Below are 22,054 nucleotides of genomic sequence, written 5' to 3' on the forward strand. Positions count from 1 at the left end.
TTGTTTCAGGATGATCATGGTATAATTTAGCAAAATTAATTTGTAAAAATGAAAATTACATTCCATTTATATATTACTATTAAAAATAATAAAATTATTTTTATTGTTATTATTAGAATTATAAAATTAAATATGAATAATTTTTATAATTTTATTTTCAAAAGATTTTATTTATTTTGTATGTAATTTTTTAATTAAAAAATTATTAAATTTTAACAAACGGTCCAATAAAAAAACAGTTCAAACTTAAAGAAACGACTATTTAAATAATAAAATTAGTAAAATAATTATTTTAATTTAAAAATAAAGAGTAAAATTGAAATAAAATATACTGTAAAAATCTTCTTTATATATATAGATATAAATAATTTAACATTATTTTTAGTTTATATGAAAATTTTAATTCATTATTTAGAAAATATTATATTAAGTGTAAATATTTACAAATATCTTAAGAGAATCTATACCATAACATTCACATAATAGTTTTATAGAATTTAATTAGAATAAACTCTCAAATGACTCTAATATTATATATATATATATATATATAAAATTCAATTTTAGAACTATAACTTAAAAGAGAAAAACTATACCTCACTACTATAATTTGAATTTATATGTATAAAATGAAGAAAGAGACAATTTTAATTTTTTTTAATTGAACAGATTACTCCGGACTTATAAAGGGCTGTCTAATGGTTTTTTAAAGTTATTATCATTTTGTTTGCTCAATATAATAGGTTTAATGTGTTGTTTTTGTTTTCTATTATTCTTATTATTATAATTATTAATATATATATCGACAAGTAACTATAGCTCCAACATTCAGACAACTTCCAGACTAGAGTGTTAATTTTGGTATATACACAGGTTTTTATCATGTTTTGAAGCATATATGATGCGATTACAGAAGTAATTTCATAGAGCGATAATTTGGACTTTGTCAGCGTCATTGTTTGAATAATAATTGATTATCCAAATAAATGCAACATGAGTATACTGAACGAGTATTAACTAAGTCTCAAAATTGATTCACTAAATAAAAAGATACAAAAATTTCAAAATTGGAAAGTGACTATTAAGGAACAATGACAGTTTACAAAAGACGCTCTGTATATAGCTTAATATCTTGGCCTCTCAGGTGGCAAATCTGAGTACTCTTGTTTCTTTTGGCTTTGAAGCTAACAATGCAAGTCGCATAATGAAACTGCATGTTAACTTACCCAACAACACCAAAAGTAATAAGAATGAAGCTCTAATACTTATCAGATGAAAAATTAAAGTAGAAAAGAAGAAAGAATGTGAAGAAACCATATATACGGATATTACAACTTCACAGCAGCTATTGCTTCTGGTTTAAAATCAACCCGCAGACCCAATACACGCCTAACTTCTGCTGGGGTTAATCTCCAGGTCATAGGACCAGAGTTCTCACCCCAGAAATCTAGAATCTCAGAAACCTTTTCTAAATTTAGAATTGTTGCCATTTGAGTAAGACGTGCAAACTTGTCTCTCACAGTTCTCTGTGTCATGACACTGAAGTGACTTACCAAAGCTCTAGCATCTCTGTCAAGCTGAAGACCACCTAGCTGACTAAATCTTTTCTGCATCATAATAACTTCTAGCCTTTTCACAATGAAGTCAACGATTAAGTGAACAAAAGTATCATAATTGTTAGAAGTCATTAGTGGCTGCAGCCAAGCCACATTTGTCTCAACAGAATGGAGAAGTCTCTGAACCCATGGGTCATTCACCTCATTATCTGCATACTCAGCCTCTGAAAGCTCATAACTAATTGTTCCAACGCTGTCTAATACTGGTCTTAATCGAGGTGTAATGGTTGACACGAGTTGTTCTATGCCGGCATTCAAAGCTTGCTTGAAAGCATTGTTGCTATCTGCCAACTCAGTCAAACAAGATTTTACCTTTTCTCGATCAGCTGGTGCAGGAAACACCTGCAATGAAGTTATTCAGTCAGTTAATTTTGCAAATTTAAACTTGTATATTATATAGGCAAAGCAAACAGACATAGAATAAAGAATGACCTATACATTATAAACCCAGAAAGGACAAATTTACATTGCGCTATATAATCTTAGCAGGTAGTTAAGTCTGTCTTCAGAATGGGCTAATGGAATATAACATTTTTCTGACATGACATGTGATGACAGTCCTATGTAGAGAGGAGCAGCAGAATTGGAATATAAGAAAGATGATGGTCATATCCATGAGGTAGAAAGAAAAACAAGTAATTTTCAGCCAAAAATAAAAGAGAAGGTAAGGCGACTATACTGAATTATGTAGGGAATCATGCATAGCGGAATTAAATGATCAAGCATCTGATGAAGATAGACAATTCCGATATTAGATAAGCTATATAACCAAATAGAACCCAAGTGTTGATGCTGAGAAGATGGAAGTAAACTATTTCAGAATGGTTGAAATAGGGTGAAGGTATAATAATAGTAGAGGAGGAGGTGGATCTTAGATGCACATGCAGATCGACTTTTAAAGTAGTAAATGCAGATAGAGGGATTTAGATGGAGGTTATTTAGAGTGTTATTATCATCTGGTCATGAGGTATGGGTTTTCAGAAAATCAGTAGACTGTCTGTATAGAAATGATGTCTGAGCTTTGATTGTATCTGCAGTGGTCAGGGAGTGAGGAGGGACCAAATAATAAGTTTATTTGAATAAGGATGGGCAGGGGTAGTATGCAACTATTATGTCTGTGCAGAAATAGCAATGTTAGATAATCTTAGCAGGCAGTTAAGTCTGTCATAAAGATGGGCTAATGGAATACAACAGTTTTGTGAAATGGGATGACAGTACTGTGCAGAGAGAAGCAGCAGAATTTGAATAGAAGCAAGGTGATGGTCATATCTAGAAGGTAGAAAGCAAAAAAGAAATTTTCAGCCAAAAAATGAGAACGTGAGGCGACTGTACTGAATTATGTGGGGGATCCTGCATAAAGGAATTAAATGATTAAGCATCTGCTAGACAATTCTGATTTTAGAAAAAATTCTAAATCATGTTACAATAATTTAGAACTACATCCTACATACGTTAATGAATAATCCCTAACCTAGGAATCTAAATTTACCTTATAACGGAACCCCAGACACACAATGCACGACGCAAGGGTGTGCCAACTGTACTTACTGGTAAAATTAACATCATAATTCAAAATTTAACGAATTTCATCAGTGATATATATTAGTAAGGTAATAAAATAATGCAACACTCACCTCAGCACACTGTTCTTCAATTTCATGTTTTAGCTTCAGAACGTACTCACTGCTAACATCCATATTATTCAAAGCTGTTGCAATTTCTGTACCTGTCTTTTGCACACCAACACCACCAAAGAACAACTTTGTACCAAGGTTTGTCTCTCTTATTTTTTGCTGCAAGGCTTCATGGTATTCATTACCGAGCAAACTGCTGGCACCACTCAAAACGGCAACAACAGAACTGATATTGGAAGTGGATATTGCCCTCCGCAAACAACTCTGCAATACATAAAACACATCATCCACCATGGAAGTGGTAAGGCTGTCAGGCACGTGTTCATCGATCCTTATTGCTTTCCTGACATTCTCCAACATGAAAAATCCCTCCAAAATGACATAAAAACCGGTTAAATCTTGTGCAACCTTGCTGAAACTGCCACTCCGAAAAGCCTTGGTGGCACGAGGAAGCAACTCGGCATCAATAGAAGTAAGCCCTTTGATCTTTGAAATCATGAATTCGGTGTAATCCTCACCAAGCTGCATAAGGGAGAGAATCTCCTCCAAATATAACTCAACCTCTCGTGGGTCAGGACCCTCGGGACCTCCTCCAACAGCAAGCAAACTGGTGTTGTGTGCATTTATCTCAGAGGACAACTTCGCCAACTTCCTATACTCCATATACTTGTTCAAAATCGCAGAACCACGAGAATCACACTCCTCCTGAAGCTCACAGATGGCATACACAATACCATCCTCACCACAAAGACCACTCAAGATCTCACTATTCTCCTCAATTGCCAACACAATGTCCTTAAACAAATTGGTCAAACAACCAACAAAATTGACATTTCGCTGATCCATTGTCTCCACCAACTGCTCAAACTCCATTCTTGACCTCATTGCAATCACCTTCTTCAAGTACCCAACATAGACCTGCAATCCTTCCTCCTCCACACCCAGTGGGGTGAAGAGACGAATGAACCTGAGCAATGATTGATCCAGGTTCAGCATCATGAAACAAGTTTTTTCCTTAACATAATATCAAGTTCAATTTCTATGACCTCAATGCAAAAATATATATAAACATTAGCATCCAATCAAAATAATTATTGTAAGAATGAGTATTAAAGTAACAAATGTGAAAGTGAACAAACTAGCTGTAATCCATCAGAAGTTGAGAAATTAAAGATATTCTCGGAAGTTGACTCATTAGATGAGATAAAAAAAAAAGAAATGGGATAAATTTTATATTGTTAGGATCCTCCGTGCAACAAGTCCAAAATTTGGTCGTGTTAGAGATCAAATTTTAACTGCTCAAGTTCCTTCCATGGAAAACTTGATAACATGACTCTGAGTTCAAATACTTAAAAATAGAAATATTCAAGAATTTGTTGGGTCTTTTGCCATGGTTTCTACACGAGGAAAAGGAAGTTGTGGCACTAGAGAGGGCATGGTGGTAGAGAACGTCCTCAATACACATTGTAAAAGAATGGACCATACCCAAGAGAATTGTTACTCATTACATGATTTTCCTAACAAGACAACCAATATTTCCAAATCTGAAGGTTTTGAGGCAAAGTCCTTTAGTAAAGAATAAGGAATATTTAAGGTTGAAATCCAACATCAAGGCTTAAATCATCTAGAACTCCTGGTTTGTCAACAACTTGTATTTCACAATGAATGGAGGGTCAAAATCCATGGATTGTGGACTCAGGTGCATCTGATCATATTTCTAGTAAAACAAGCCAAAATCCAGTGTGCCTCTTAAATACATCAAGGCTCTTTGGACAATCTGCATGTGTTCCTCCCATGGACTGGCCATGTAAAGTGAAATCAAACAACATACATCATTTCTGACCGTGTAGCTGTTAGGTACATTAGACTACCTACCAATTGCTTGTACAAGGTTGTACCAGCATTTTCTCCCCCTTCTAAGTTCAGAAATCCTCAAGAATAGCTCCTTCTTTCGCTCCAGCTCCAGTTCCCAACTTGCTTCCGCTAGTTGGACAATCAGCTCGGTATCTTGACAACACAGTTCCAGGCAGTACTGGATTTTTGACAGAGTCACAGTTCGATATATTGAATCTTTTCGGATTCTCTCTTGCATAAGTAGTGAACTCTGTAACTCATCCACAGTTAAGAGATCAATCCTTAGATAGATAGTTCTTTGCTTTCAAGTCTTTGAGCTTTGCTTCATCCAATGCCTTTTGCTGTGCTACAATGAACGGTTCATTCTCCTTTGGTTCGTTGATTCCAGATTCAATAACACTACAGTACTCCTTTCATCGAAATAGATTCTCCATGAGTAAACTCCAGTGATCATAGTCTCCACGAAATTTGGGCGCGGTAAAATTGCTTGATTCTGCCATTTCACTTTCTTCATTCACTCTATTGTTTTTTCCTCTCAAACACTCTTGTTTAACTCACTCTAGTGTTTTCCTTCTCAAACACGTGTAGTTTACTCACTGTATCAGGCCCGTGGTGGAGCTCTGTCACCAAGTGTAAAAGTAATGATCGGAACTTCTAATACTTCTGGTAAATAAACATGCCCTCATATCATAAAATGCAAAGTCTGATGACTTTAAACAAGCTTTACAACGGCAACGTAAACTACAACTCGAAAAAACTAGGAATAACAACCCTAACAAACTAAAATAATTCAAATATTTATCTAGCGCTTTTGAAACCAGCTTATTAAAGACTATTTTCTAATGAAGATTCCCACAACACTAACCAAATATAACAATTTGCACTTGGATGACAGAATTCCAGTGAAAAAAAATATGCATTCACTGTTTGCTCTTATCTGTAATATATATGTATATGTATTACCCTCATAATTCAAGATCAAGGAAAAAAGGAGATCCATGACTGAACCTGAGAATGGCGGGGTGGTCGCGCTGATCCACAGCGGCAGAGAGCTTCTTCCTTACAATTCCCTCCAACTGCTTCTTCGCTGCCAACAAGCGATCCCTCTGAAGCTGATCGGAGCCGGAATCCTTGTATTGCGCGTCGATCTGCAGGAAGGTCTGCACGTAGCGCGCGGCGGACTCATAGTCCTCATCCTCGAGGGCACGGTGGACGCCTTCGAGGGAGTTGGCGCGCTCCACGATGGCATCGATGCGGAGGAGCGTGTTGCGGACGCGCGACTGCGCCAGGTCAAGCTCCCGGACCTTCCGGCTGACCTGGTCTGCGAGGTCGGAGGTGGAGGCGACGTTGGAGAGCATGTATTCGGCGTCGGAGTTGACAATGTCGAGGACGTCGGAGGAGCGCTGTAGCTGGAGAAGGTGACGGTCGAGGTCAGTGCGCTGCGAGAGAAGCTCGTCGAGTTCGACGTCGACAGCTCTCTGGTGAGCGATGCACTCATGGAGGAGGCGCGTCATGGCGCCGACGTCGGTGAGGGAACGGACATATTCGACGGCCTCCGCCGTGCCGAAATGAATTGAGCTGCCGAGGGTTTCTTCGTCCGCTACATTACTCCCGTTGGCCTCAGGCGTAGTTCCCATCTTTCTCACACCATCAATTGCCAACCTACAATCACGTTCTCGTTTTCAGATCAGATTTCAGATCAAATAACTGAACGTTCAGAGGGTGAGTGACGAAAATTGCACTGTTTAAAACGATGCTTCTATATTTTTTTTCTTTTAAATAATTAAGAAAACACAATTAGATTTAAACCACAACTTCTAAATGAAAAAAATAAATAAATAAAAGAAAACCAAAGTCATATTTTTTAACACAACTCTCTTACTAGAAATTGAATTTTAGATCTGATTATAACTTACTTAAAATATATCCACTTTCATAATTATTTTAAAAGGAATTACATAGAAATGTAAAAAATTCTGACGAGTTCAGCTTCGATTCATATTAAATTTTTTTTTTGACACTATATCTTAAAAAAATAATTGCTTAATAAATTTTTCTATTAATACAATAATAGTGAAATCATCAAATTCCTATATTTATTAGTATATAAATATAATAAATTGTTAAGTGGTTGTTATCTTGAGAAGTAGGTTCAATTTATCTTTAGCCAGCAAAATATTAGTAAGTATAAACCTATGGAATAAAATATTTAACCTAAATTTGCGAAGTGTTAATGTTTTTTTGTCATGTTTTAGGACAATAATTAAGAACTCTTTACACAAAATTAATTCCAATCTTAAAAAATATTCATGATTTAAACAAGATAGGAAAATTAATTAATAATATATATGTGGCAAATTAATGAAGAATAATATTATTCTTCATTAAGGTGGAATCATTGGGTAACATATTAAAAGTTCATTATAGAATATTAACATGAAAATGTAAGTTCTTCTTATATAATAAGGTGAGGCAGTTCTATTATTTGATGAAACTGTGAAAAGATAGTTGCCACAACTTATAAAATTTCGCATTAACGAAATTATGCAAATAATTTTAATTTATGACAATCAAACATATCTCACATATTGCTTCTAATATGATTTTTTTTAGGAGAACCAAATAGATTAAAAATTACCATTTCATTGGAGAGAGGAACAATTAAGGAACATCTTTATTAACTTTATCAACTAATAATCTCTTTACTAAATATACGGTACTCTGTTTGGATGGTGCAATGAAAAAATAAATAAAAAATAAAAGATGGAGTTGTTTAAATTAGGTGAAAAAAAAAAGATAAAAATAAGTCGAAAATGATATAACTTTATTTATTATTTTTAATTTTTTATTATGATGTAAAATTTTGCCAAACAAGTTTAATGAAAAAAGAAAAACATTTACCACCTAAACATAACACATAATAAGAACAAAAGTAAATGATAAAAAACGAAGGAAATCAAATACAAAAAATAATTATTTATTCCTTCAACAATACTACTCACTATTCAAATGAAAGAAGGCTTGTTATGTAAGTTACAAACTTGATCTTGCATCATAAGTATCCCTAATACAGAGCTTAAACACAAACAACCTAATCAAGACATTTAACCAAAATGAAAGGGCCATTGGTTCAAATCTACAACAGAGAATTTACATTTACATCATCTACATGCTACTATACAAAGAAGGCACCAAGAACTCACTAGTTTGCTACATTTCAATTATGGGGAAACCTTGTTTTGGGAAGATACCAAGCTATATGTCAGGTAACATGTCAACTTCAGAAGTGAGAAAATCTTCAAATTCCAGATCCAGCTGCACAAAGCAGTTCAACAAAGTAAACAGACATGTAAAATAAAACAAAACCAAAACATGAAACATTTGACATTTGCATGTTACCAACCTTTGCTTGACTATGTGCTAGCTTCATTCTTCTGTATTCTTCTTGTGCTTTCTTAGAACGGAACATGGCCTGCACACGTACCACCGACCTCTCCACACGTTCTTCAGCTTGTTTCAGGCCAGTCCTAAAGAATTCCTCCTCTGCACCATCTTCCTGCTTCTCATCTTCAGCAGAATTAACCTGCAGACCACGAAAGCCTTTTCTCTTTAACCGCCACCGCAGAATTGCTTTCTCTAGCACCCCAACAGACCATATGATCTTTTTATATTGCCTCCGGACTTGAAAACCCCTGAAAGCAGCCTGCAATGAAAACATATACACCATGAACCTTTTCCAGGGTATAAATTGTTGTTGGTCTAATCAAAATACATTTTCAAGTGTCATTGTTGTTATCTACTTCTGTACTTCCAACCGGGACGGCTCGAGGATTTGGAAAGTCTAAAATGAAGGTTTTCTTTCTTGGAAATGTCAAACAATTAGTACTAAAAGAAATTTTTGAGGTCTTTTTTTCTGGGAGGTCTAAAGAAATTAGTATTAACAAATTTTTTTGAGGCATTTTGTTTTCTTGGAGGTCTAAAGCAATAGTTTTACTTGCATGGACCCTGAGCCGGTCCTAATCCAATGGTCTCTCACAAGGCTATCATTAGATAGTAATGTTGGTCCATTCCCAGATTCAGAAATCACATTATATGGCATGTTTACTAAAGACAATGAAGAATAAAAGACAAGAGAAGCTCTTACTTGGATTTTAATAGCCTGGCGCCGCATATGAAGAAATTCTCTACGGATTTTCCGTGTCCGGAATCTATGCTGAATTCGAGCAGCAGCTGCATTCGATTTCTTTGTCTCAAACTTGCGAAAGGCGTGTTGAATCTTCATTGCTGCTACTATACGACGTGCTTGATGCTCTGGGCTGTTTAATTCAATATTCTTGTACCGTAGATTTAGCTCATGCTCCCTATATGCAGCTTGAATGCGTGCCGCTGCCCCGGCGGCGGTCCGGTATGCTGCCAATGTGTCCTTTAAGTAGAGCTGGTCCTCAGGAAGTTCTTGAGTAATTACTGCATCAGTTGAGCTAGTTTCCAGTGTGCCACTAATGTTTCCAGCCAAGCTCATGTCATTGAACTGCTCAACCAGAGACTTTTCGGAAAGGTAAGCAGCTAAGCCATCATAGCCCTTCATATAAGCAAGATCAGCAGCAGTAAACCCACCAGGATTTTTCGGAGTAGGATCTGTGACCAGGTTTGGTCTTGCCCCAGCAGACAGCAGAGTTGCAACCATTTTCTCCCTGCAGAAACAAAATTCAAACTTTAAAAGGAGGAAAAAAAGCATACAAGAAAGTATTGTTATGTGGAAGCTGAAAAGATCATTTGGTGTCTAATTTCATGAAAAGATCATAGAGATTATGTTGTCTCTGTTTATCTTTACAATGAAACGAAACGGAAAATAACTTGAACATGAAGTCGAGTCAAAATGATTTTAAGGTCAATGTGGTTGCAGCTAGGCTAATGGTTGAGATAAGTAAGGTATCCATGTATCATACATTCCATAATAAGCTGCCCAATGAAGTGCTGTCCATCCAAATTTGTCGCGGAAATCTAGTGACAAGCCTGACCAAGAAAATAAGGAGATTGCCCAACTATATCCAAGCATTGCACACAAATGAATTACACCTTGGCCTTGTGCATCATATTCAGTACTCTTGCTGCCTATAACAATTCGTTCTAAAAGCCATTCCTTTAATTTGTTTTTCAATGCAATTTCAAACAGGCTATCTTTTACTTGTGGAAATGGAGCTGTTTGGTCCTCAGTTGACTTCATCAAGAATTGCCAGCTTTTGGAGATAAATGATGTTCTGAAGGAAAATCTGCTAGCCTCTTTCAGAGCATTTGGTGATACTGTATTTGAGAAAATATCAAGGGTCTTGTCGGTAGAAAAGAGCAAATGAGCAAGCCTCATCTGAAGTCGAAATTCATTCCAGTTGTATTTCTCTTCCATTGTAGCAGTTGGATCATGCAAAATGGGTGTACGATACTCAAAATTAACAACATGGCTAATAGGCTTGTGGCCATCAAAGCTCAAATAGATATTGACCAATCCAGGGGAGTGTGGTGGCACCCAGCATCGGTAAACCCCGACCTGAACAATTTCTACAGGAAAACTTACATCACCACAGACACACACTAGGTTGAACTTTGCAAGGTGTTGATAGTTACTATGAAAATATCCAGTAACCAGGACCTGCAAGATGTAAAGAGACATGAAATGTTTACATATAATTGCAAAAATATAAAATAAAAAACCGTAGTCAGAATGCTAATGGTGCCTGCTGAAAATGAAAGTTTGTGCTCATCGTTAAGTTTTCGATTTAATATTGAAACTTTGAAATTCCACAGCTATACTATGTTTTCAAAGACTGAATGAAAATGTACACAAATAAACTTATATAATACATTTGGTGCTAAAGGATACAATTATAACAGAAAATAATTAATAGCAATAAGACATGTGAGAGACAAAAGGAAACCTTTGTTTTCTCAGTGGAAGATGCCCAAGCAGGGGACACCTCTGTGAGATTAAATACATGTTCAGGCAGAGAAGATAGCTGATTATCTGCCACCGGTGATGAATATGGTTCACGAACAGTAGAAATTGATGTTTCAAGAGCTGACTCGTCTATGGAACATGGTGTATCTGATATGATGTTGTTGATCCACGTTCCAAAGCTGTCCTGACTTTGCAAGCCTTCATTGACCAAAGTGCCTAAGGTGTTAAACCACAAGGAGACTTAGGACTATTTTTAAGCAGATTAACACTTTCTGAGAAACTGTAAGGAACACTATTGCTCCCATAAACTGACTCAGTTATATTACCTAAAGAAGGAACTTCTGCTGATGGAGTACTGGACACCTGGTAACAAAAGCCGAATATAGATTACAAAAAACAGCAACTATCACAAAGAAAGTATCACTAGAAAAAGACAGAAAGAAAGAGCAGAAGAACATTTAAATATATTCGATAGACACAATTTTATTTATATAAACAACAATCCTATATGCTTTGTGTATTTATAAGAATGTTTTTACTGTCAATTTAAGTGATATATAAAATATATTATATTGTACATCTATAAGTGCCAAAGATATATATCATACGCCAATATACCCCAAGATTTGCATTATTTTCCTCTATTTCAAGGAATACCTAACACTTTCCATACTTTTGTTTTACTTAATTTCTCTCCGATTATATTTTTTTATAAGTATCCAAGCACTTGACAAACTCACTCTCACAAGCTATCTACTAAAGGAGCATCCCATACTACTCGATGTGGGAGTTTGGAACCTCAGAATACCCAAGTCCTTATCATAGAAGTGTCCCAGAGAGAGTCAACCTGTTAATGACTTTCAGTCTGATACTTTACATGATGATATTTCACTCAACTTGTTGGTTAGAACCCACCACACTAGTCAAAACCTTTGGCAGGTAGCCGTTTCCTAGACATGGACAACTAGCTCTAATATACTAACTTAACAGGTGCTCAAACACTTAGGAAACCCACCATAAAATGCTAGTTATTAAGAGGGGAAACTCAAAAACTTGAATACTTCACCAAAAATTTATATTAAGAAATGTGGGACCTTGGCACTGATAATGCCCAATCTCTATCATGTTTCTATCTAAGAAAATTCAACTAACTAATAGTCCCATAAAGCATTAATGAAAAAACTCGACGCAGCTTAATAAAGAACATAACTGAAACAAAAAGCATTAGTATCTTACATTGCCAAAGCTTCCACCAAGTAAACTTTGATTTTGTTGATATGAATGAGGAACATTGCCTGCCAAAAGTAAGTTTAAGATATAAATAACAATGTTCTTTCACCACAAGCAATTGGTTCTGTTAAAACACAAATAATTACCTCCATTAGATGTAGTAGAAGTGTTAACATTTGAAACAACTAGGTCATCCCATTCAAGTGTATTAATCTCATGAAGCTTCTCTTCGTAACTTTTGACTGTTAAATCTTCATTAAGCTCTGTTTATCTCAAAAAAAAGATAGAAGGGATGAGGATATATACCTAGTCAAGGAAAGAAAGCAGCAGTACGTATGACAGCAACAGTAACAATACATATGGGATCATTAGATCATAACCAATAACTATAAAAGGACTCTTATTTATGGTTTCCTTTGGAAAGATGCATTAGACAAAAGTGATGGGAGCGGAAGGAATGAAAATTTTCAATATATGAAGAAGACATGAACGATGCTTATTCTGCTTTTTTTTTTCCTAACCAACATTTAGCATCGGAATATAAGATCGCAATATCACAAAGAAATGTAATAAGTCATTCATTTTGACAGCCTTAAGAATATTACTTGTAAGAACGTGGACTGGAATCATCTAAAAGTTATTACTCACCAGCACTGTAAGCACTTTTCGCCCCAGAATCTAAGTCTTCTGATGGAATCCAAGATGCAGCTGGATCAGAGACAGAACTTGAATTTGAATTTACAGGTGTAACAGGAGAACTTTGCAATTGTATCTGTATATAAACCACCACCAAACAAAGGTTAGAAAACGAAATTATCCAGTAACTAGTTCAAATGGGAAAGCATAATGGCATATATGCAACATTGGAAGGAAAAGGCTCCTCTAAATTCAGTAAGGGTGTATACACCTTTGATTTAATTTGAATTAGAGTATTATTTTACTAAAATTTTAGGTGGATACACCCCTTGCTCACTTTAGCCACAAACTCTCTAGAGGAGCTTTTTCTTAGCTTGAGATGCCTTTAAATATATGCATTGGCAAACAACACCGCATATTTCCAACCAGACCAATTTATTCCCCCCTCCCCAAATAAAAAAGAAAAAAAAAAAAAACCAAAGTAGTTTGCATGAGAATAAATGAAATTTCCAACCAGACAAATTCAAAAACAGTGTGAGACACTATTCTTATAGACAACTTTTGGCATCCAGACATCAAATGATCTGGTCCTCAATGTGAGTTCTAATACCAACAAAATAGAGACAAGAAACATTGTACAAAGACACAAAGAGGTTTCCCAAAATTAGGGAACGAATATTACAAGATCTACAAGATATTCAGCCTAATTATGCAATATGTATTAGGTAATATAAGGAAATGATTGCATGGAAAACAATAAACTATTAACACATTTTTAGCCTCTATATCGTAAGATTTCTATAATCTTATCACAATTTCAACAATACAATCTTATCATAATCTCTACCAAAAACTGATAATATGTTTTTTCTATCAGGTAAAGCAACATGCACATAGCAAATCTTAGTCCTCATTTGGGCATGAAGTTAAATTTTGTAGATGAATAAGGAAGAAAGAAAAAGACTAACACAACCTCTCGTGTTTCACGATAATGAACAAGGACTATGTGCTCCAAACTCCTGAAAACAAAACCATACCAATTGTAACTCACATTACCATTTGTAAACTTCTTTTTATTCTATTTTTGATAAAATTGAAAGAAATGCATAACCCCTGTTACTAACTCAGTCACAAATAAATACATGATATATTAGAATTGGGAACCTAAAGACAACCAAAACATACTTATCAAGCAACCAATAACATCTACGGACGAAGGTTGGGTTATCTTGGCCATGTGCGTAGTATACATGGATCCTTTCTTCATTGCCAACCTGATTGAAGAGGACAAAAGAAAAAAGAATAAAGGAATGCAAAAAAGTAGACACATGGATCATTAGTGACTGAATTGAACATTAGAATTACATATAACAAAAAACCTGTAGAAAGAGAAGTTGATAATAGAAACAATATTTTGAAATATGATGACAAGAGTAAAGAGAAAACAGTTTATCCCTCATGTCACTTCATGAGAATGATAAAAATAAATTCAATTACTTTTTTCAATCCCTCTATTTATTTACAGAGTTAATTTGGCCTCTCTATTTTATAAAAAAAATTAGCTTGGTCCCCCAATTTTTAAACTTAATGCAATGCAATTCTCCTTGATCCTCTTGGTCAAGCCAAAACTGATGGTGTTAGAATTTAAAACTAGTGGCAGTTTTCAACCACCACTATTGTTTTAATTAGTAAAAGATTAAAAATATAACAAGTTTAAAACTGTAGACAAACAGCATAGATAATGTTGACCAGTTTTGCTATAGTAGGAGAAAGCAATAAATAATCAAATTAAACACAGGAGAAACCATTAAAACCCCCAGGATACTTGTTCATTAAACTATATTTAAAGGAGTAGCTGCTAACACCAAACTCAAATAAACACCAAGGAAATGAAATCCTCACTTTTAAGTGTTCGTGCGCTTCTTTGACAGTTTTCCCATCGTTTTTCTTTTTCCAATTGTGCCCATCTTTTCTGAAATTTCTAAGCATCTTGCGGTCAAATAGTACAATAGTACCACCTGTTTTACAAACAAAATTATAATATAACATTAGTAATGCAAACACTTTACTAGTTAGAAGCAAAAATATTACTCTAGCTAAAATTTCATTCGATAAATCTATGAAGGAAGAATGCCAATAATTAATCATGGAGGTTTTACACATTGTTTTATGCACATAAATTTGTGTATAAAACCTTTTCTTCTTTTGCCTACCTTACTTTTTGTTAAGATGTGCTTCAACAAGAATGAAAGGTCTACATGTTCACAAATTTATAGTATATTCTACAAAACATGAAATGCTCAGGAGCAAGAAAATAAAAATGCTACATGACAAATAACAAATAGAAGTTGAAAGATACATGAACAATAATGATGAGAAGCAATTTATACGACAATACATATCTAATTTACAAACATCAAGTTGTTGTTAGTAGTAGCATATTACTTTCGGGCAAATGCACTGGCTTGGCCTTGATCTTGAAATATTTGTGATTACAGAGTATGGCATGAATCTCATTTGGACGAAGCCATCTGCTTTTTGCTTCCTCCATAGTATTACTAACATCCAGATCTGAGCCAACGAATAAGAAATTAAATTAGAAAAACAAATTGTCAAACAGTTTAAAGCCATGCTTTTACATCTAAAGGTTTTAACTTTGTACTTCCTTTAATCAGTTTGCATCCTAACAAAAGCCATTATTGATGATATTTATGTTTGACATCTCATCTGGCTTACTGAGTTTGACCAATCCTTGTAAAATCATGAACCTTCTAGCTATATGTAGCAACATTTTGCTTGAGCATGTAAAATTCCAAATTAATATATTCTGCAGTCAGTAAGGTTATCAATGGCAGATGGAGGAATGCCAAAATTATGTCATATAAAGAGGCCCTTGTGCCTTATGTTTGATGCTGCCATAGCAGACCTCCCTTCCCAAATTTCCTATGGCAGCACTATAATGGTTATATAACAACATTGCTAGTCACAACTGTCTATCTGATAAGATAATAAGAAATAACATTTTCTAAATCTTATAAATGTCAGCATAAAGAGGAAACAATTTATTCACAATCATTGCAAACACAATACATAGAATTTATTATTAATAATACTTCAGAGAAGTTCAGTTTAGTTTAATAAGTGCTCAGTACGGTTCCAATAGATTACTTCATATTAACTTATAGGAAGAAAATAAGAAGGTAAAATGAATTCAGTTTCTCTCATAAGTCAAAGTCAACTATGCACCTTAGTTTTAGGCAAAGTCTTTTTATAAAAATAAAGTCCATAAGTTAATTTTAACTTTTGGGAGAAATTCAATTCATGTTACCTCCTTATTTTCTTTTCTACTGGCGCCTATAGAAAATTATATCTAAACGGGACTCAAGCCTTTTGACAAGCAAGGAAAAGCATTTTCTAATATAAGGAAACAACACAAAAAATGGGGAGTTGGTCGAGGTACCATGTTCTTTTTAACTTCAGGACCAATACCCATAATTTCTTGTCAGTTCTTCCCAAAATGTTTGAACTTCATCGAGTTTAAACAGCAGTCTCTAATCGATGAGGGACTTCCAACAAGATCCGTCAACAAAATCCTATATTACTTGTTTTCCCCAGAAACACCAAGAGAAGATCACACTTGATGAAGGAGAAACAATCTACAACCAAACCAGAGGTACTTTGTTTCTTCAATCAAAGGTTGCATTGAAAATCACACTCTAGCATCTTTAGGAGACAAAAAACTGATGGAAAATATGTTTTTATTTGTAATTTAAAATTTAAAATATTTTTTTATTTATTTTGAAATCATTTTTTTTAAATATGTAAAACTACCCTCTATTTTCTTAATTCCTCTCTTATAGGATTCCTACTTAACACGTTAAACAGATATTTTCTGTTTTTTATTTTCTCAGTTGAAGGATCTTTTATTAATTAGTTTCTAAACGGGGTGTGCCAGTTCTGTAGGCAGTGCTTTTGGGGTCTCATTCTCATAAATAGTGTTCAACTCTTGAGAAAAAGGAGAGCAAAACACAAAATCTAAAATCCACTTTACTTATATATAAATATTTTGCCATTACTATAAAATATATTTGTTTACCTAACACCAATAGGGGCGTTTTTTTCTCTAAAGACAACACAAGGCACGCTTCAACCCACACTATCCTAAATGTTCATCTATTATATTTAATATTCATGTTGGTTATATTATACACATTTTTTGTGTTTTAATTCTGATGATTGGATATTCGACTATTTCTTTTATTATTCTAATTTTATATGTTAAATTTTTCTATCCAACAATCTTAAGAGAAAAATAAGTTCTTGAGATTCTCTTTCTTTGAGTAATATGCTTCTGTTTTTAAAACATGACTGCATGGAACATGCAATTCTTGTCTCTACGCCTCTGCCAATACTTCAATTACAAATGTCTTTCTTTATGCAACTCTTGCATTATTCATAGTGTCTGTCTACGAGTAATTATCTATAAGAAACTACATTCACAAGTGCCCTTGGATTGCTCTATATTGTATTCAATAGTTCTATTGCCTGACCTTATCTTTTGTCACTTTAACCACCATAAAAATGGCAGACAATGGATCAAAAGCAAATAAGAAGAGACATGATAAGCGTGGGAGACATGTTGAAGACACATTCACACACCCAAAAGTGATTGAAAGTCTATTTATGTATGAACAATAAAGCAATAAGATATAAGTATTATTGTATGAGACACATTAAAACTTGTGGTGATAAAATGGTTTGGTGATTGATGATATATTTAGATAATGAACATTTGAAAATTTTCATCAAATATTATTTTAAGAGATAGAACAAAGTTTACATTACATGCAATTTATCTACATATGATACAATTCATGTCATCATATATCATATATTAAAATTGACTGCAAGTATGCTTCAATTATAAAAGTTGGCCAAGTATTTCATATGCATTTGAGAGAGTAACAAGCATGTTTCTTAGTTGTGTTTTTACAAGTAAAATCCTTGATGAATAAAACAAAGGCAGCTCCACACATAAATCCTTCGGAAATTTTAACATCTGAGGGTGTTATTTCTCTTGACTTTGTCAGCTCAATTTTATTTTTTTTTGCAAATCCGATTACAAAAGAACCAACATGCCAAAATTCCACACAAAATCCAACCCCCAAAAAATAAATGAAACCATAGTTAAAATGAGTTGGAAGTTCTCCAAAAAAAAAAAAGTTGAACCTTAATAAAAGAGTAAGGAGAAGAATGCAAGTACCCTGCAAGGTGTGAAACCCATGTATCTCTGAAGCCACAAGCTGCCCCGTTAAGTCGTGTGCCATCACAAAAAGATAAACCAAGTGCAAAAATTTTTCGCCCCTCCCTCACCACAAAACCAACAATCGCATCACCGACAACCTTAGCAAGCAGTCAGCAAACACATGATCAGAAAAAAAAAAGAGTGAACGAGATAAATACTATATAGAGAACCATAAGCTGTGAACAGATAACGAAAATGGTCAAAGTCAAAATGGGGAGAGAAGAAAGGAAGAAAAGGTGAGAACTTTTACCTGATTGGAGATGGGTATGTTAGAATCGGAAGATAGAAAAACGCTGCTCCGAGCTGAATATTAATGACACTGGTTTCCTCTGTTCCTTTTTCTTACTTTCTATTTTCTTAATTTTCGAACAATAATATCCCATTTTCTAAAGGTCGATCTTTCCTCGGCTATGATTAAATGATTTAGAAAAGAAAGCAACAGGAAAAGGTTGTAAGGAAAGAAAAAGAAAAAGAAAAGTGAAATTGTTTTGAATTATTTAATTAAAAATGAAAAGAGGAATTGTCTAATTATGTAAAAAGTTATGAATTAATATAAACAATTTAAATAAGTCGTAAAATTTTATTTAAATTAGAGCATTATGTTTTGTTTATAAAAAAATTCATTATATTCCTTATGTTTTTTCACCGAATGTTTGAGGAACATGAGATTTTGCATGTCTTTAAAAATTGATTCGAAACTAATTTGATCTGATTTTGTTTTTCTTCTAAAAATGCATAAACTTTTTTTTTATATTCTACGTTTTGGAATGTGTGTAAATTTTTCCACATGTTGTTGACTAAGTTATTGACTAAAGCTTTTATTATAGGCAAAGGACACGTTACAATTTCACTTGCGGTTAATCTTTTCAATCCACCAATTATTACAATACGAATATTTCTTAAATTAAAAATTAAAATTAAAATAATTATAAATTAATTTTTATTAAATAATATAAATATACAATAATATTTTAATTTAAATTATTAAAATTAAAAATTAAATGTTAATATTAAATAAGATGAATAATTTAGTATGTAGAGTTAATCATTTATCTTAATTAAAAACTTAAGAAAAAAATATATAATTGGATATTATATATATATATATATATATATATATATATATATATATATTGATAAAAAGTAAAAAAAAGTTATAAAAAATAATGATGAAATAGTTCAAAAATCTCACAGTAAATCAGTCTTCTTCTTCATTACGTTTTTGTGGTTTTAAACCATCGTATAAACGTATTAACTTAGAAATGACAAACAAAATTTGTATAGTAAAATACACAATGAATAATAAATAAATATTTTTAATGATATCGAATATAGTTATTTAATTATTATTTTTTGTTGATGAGGTAGATATAGGTGTCATCATCATGCACATAATAAATTGTATTTGAATATTCTTTTCAAATTGAGTAATAAAGTAAAGTTAATAGTAAAAAAAATATTAATAAAGAATTATGAAAAATTGAGTTTATATTTTTTATTTGAAATTTAAAAAATAATGTTTTAATTATTTTAAAATAATTTTATATAAAATTATTATTATTATTATTATTATATATATATATATATATATATATTAGATATCTGTGAATATTTTTTCACATGTATCTCACAAAATACTGAATGAATAATAGAATACATTTTTTTAGACGAGATAAATAATAAACAGACATTATCAATATCCAATCATATCTGTTATTTCTAAATAACCTTTTAACATTTTTATCTTTAAAATTTCTACTCCCATATTTTGTACTAAATAAACCCTTACTTACAATATAATTTTCAAGACAATTATTAAAAGTAATAAAAACATAGGAACCAGTAATACGTAATTAAATAATAAAAGAAAAACCTTTCCAAATGTATATAACAATAATAATTGCTAAGGGACGATATGGTTCAGGAGTACTCTCTCCCTTAATTCTTTCAATCATTTTATGAAAGCAATATAATTAAAGAGTCACGAAAGTATTTAAAATGATTAACTTTAAAAAAAAATCTTGTGTAGTACTTTTTTTTTGGAAAAATATTTTCGATTAAAAATATTTCAAAACTTTATATAAAAAATAATAGGATTATATAGGTTTCTAATTTTTAAACTTTAACTTGAAATTATGATTGATATTCAAATTTTAAAAAATAATGAATTAGTAATTTTAATTTAATTATAAGTTAAATTTGTTACCATGGAGCGTAGTTGTATTTTATAATAGTATATAAGTTATTATATTTATTTAATATGTTATTATTTTAATATTAGTTAAAAATACATTATTTGATATATTTTTGTTTTAATATTAATTGAAAAATATATTAACATGGAAAAGAATATAATTAAGATAAAAAAGTATATATTTATTTATTTTAAATTAAAAAATATATATCAGAATTAAAATAAATTTTAATTTTACGTATGGACTGAAAATTCATTTCTCCCACCATAATAATTAGATAAAGTTTCAGAAGCGCGTAAGAAAATTTTTAACACTTTGCAGCGCGTAGATGTTTACACTACAGAATCTGGCAAAGCAAAGCACAAAATTTGACGGTGGCATGTTCTGGTCAATCAAATCATTATGTCGCATGCAAAATCCAATTTTTTTATTTATATATAAAATGTGTTATGTAAGCACAAGATACAACAAATAAATCTACTCCGTGTGTTTCGGAAATTTAATAAATTCTGTATTTTAGTTTCTGAGAGTTTGACGTGTGGATTTAATTGAAATATGAATTTAAGAAATTTTAAGACATAGTAAAAGTATGAGAGACATCTTTGTTATTTTATTTTTTTCATATAATTTCTTCGTCTATCAGTTTATTTATATATATAAATATATATATATATATAAATAAATAAATAAATGTAACGAAATATAAATTAAATAATTTTACGTGATTCTTTTAAAAATAAAGTCACAATATTATTAATCTGAAAATTTCTCTCTCAAATACAAATTTAGACGAAATACAAATTTAGATAAGTCCAAATTTAAGCAAATATTTATTTAAACAAGTCCACACAAATTCAAGGAGTAATTATCGTACAACTTTTTCGGATTTTAGGCATTAATTACTTTAACATCTAATTTTACCAAATTTTCAGTTTAATCTTTAATTTATAATGTGTTCATTTCTAACTTTTATTTTATTTTATTTGTATCGTCTCTTTAAAAAAAACTAGTACAGATTATATTTTATAGATATCTTTAACATAAAAAAAGTTGACAGAGTATTGTTCAACATATTTTTCTTTCACATAAAGCTATCATCGAACAATAATTGAAGGAAAATAGTTGGTAACTGTTTTCTTCCATGCTGAGTATATTTTCTTCACTTTAATCATCTTAGCTTAGAGTTTCCTATTAAATCATAATTTCCTAATTACATTATTCAAAATTTGTTTACAAGTTAATGAAACTTTTACTAGTGCAAAAGCAACACCTTTTTTACCATAACCATTTGAATATGTATCAATTTCCATCTGAATTTACATTTATGAAAGTGTAAACTTTTCAATCTTCGACATTTTTACTAAACATACTATACTTAAAAGTTAACATGTTATTTTAATTGGAATTTAATTGTTATGAATGAAATAAGAGTTCGGTTGAATTACTTGATTTTAACTTATTTTATTGAATTTCATGTATATTGGACTGATTGAATATAAATTTTATTCTATGGACTAAAATGAATGTATATGATGAAGATGAGTATTTAGAATTAGATTATACTTAAGTAACTTATTTTGAAGTACGAAATTTGTTTTTAATTACATTTACAAGATTTAGATAAATACGAGTAA

At 32.3% G+C, this 22,054-nt stretch overlaps 2 protein-coding genes across 2 annotated transcripts; both read right to left on the reverse strand.

Moving 5' to 3' along the window:
• Positions 1–1,059: 1,059 nt before the first annotated feature.
• LOC114163888 (conserved oligomeric Golgi complex subunit 4-like) lies at positions 1,060–6,857 on the reverse strand. Its single transcript, XM_028048261.1, has 3 exons — positions 6,113–6,857; positions 3,251–4,217; positions 1,060–1,958 (listed from the first exon to the last, which is right to left on the reverse strand). The coding sequence occupies exons 1-3, from the start codon at positions 6,739–6,741 to the stop codon at positions 1,329–1,331; spliced, it is 2,226 nt and encodes a 741-aa protein (XP_027904062.1). The 5' UTR covers positions 6,742–6,857; the 3' UTR covers positions 1,060–1,328.
• Positions 6,858–8,056: 1,199 nt separating this feature from the next.
• Positions 8,057–18,622, reverse strand: LOC114163242 (calmodulin-binding transcription activator 5-like). The gene is made up of 15 exons (XM_028047423.1): positions 18,476–18,622; positions 18,184–18,323; positions 15,366–15,491; positions 14,823–14,938; positions 14,106–14,194; positions 13,894–13,939; positions 12,933–13,056; positions 12,431–12,547; positions 12,291–12,349; positions 11,381–11,417; positions 11,035–11,270; positions 10,051–10,748; positions 9,249–9,795; positions 8,508–8,807; positions 8,057–8,419 (listed from the first exon to the last, which is right to left on the reverse strand). Exons 2-15 carry the CDS (start codon positions 18,245–18,247, stop codon positions 8,360–8,362), a joined length of 2,619 nt encoding a protein of 872 aa, XP_027903224.1. The 5' UTR covers positions 18,248–18,323; positions 18,476–18,622; the 3' UTR covers positions 8,057–8,359.
• Between the last annotated feature and the right edge of the window lie 3,432 nt (positions 18,623–22,054).

This window comes from Vigna unguiculata, chromosome 9, assembly GCF_004118075.2.
Source record: "Vigna unguiculata cultivar IT97K-499-35 chromosome 9, ASM411807v1, whole genome shotgun sequence".
NCBI classification, from domain to species: Eukaryota; Viridiplantae; Streptophyta; class Magnoliopsida; order Fabales; family Fabaceae; genus Vigna; species Vigna unguiculata.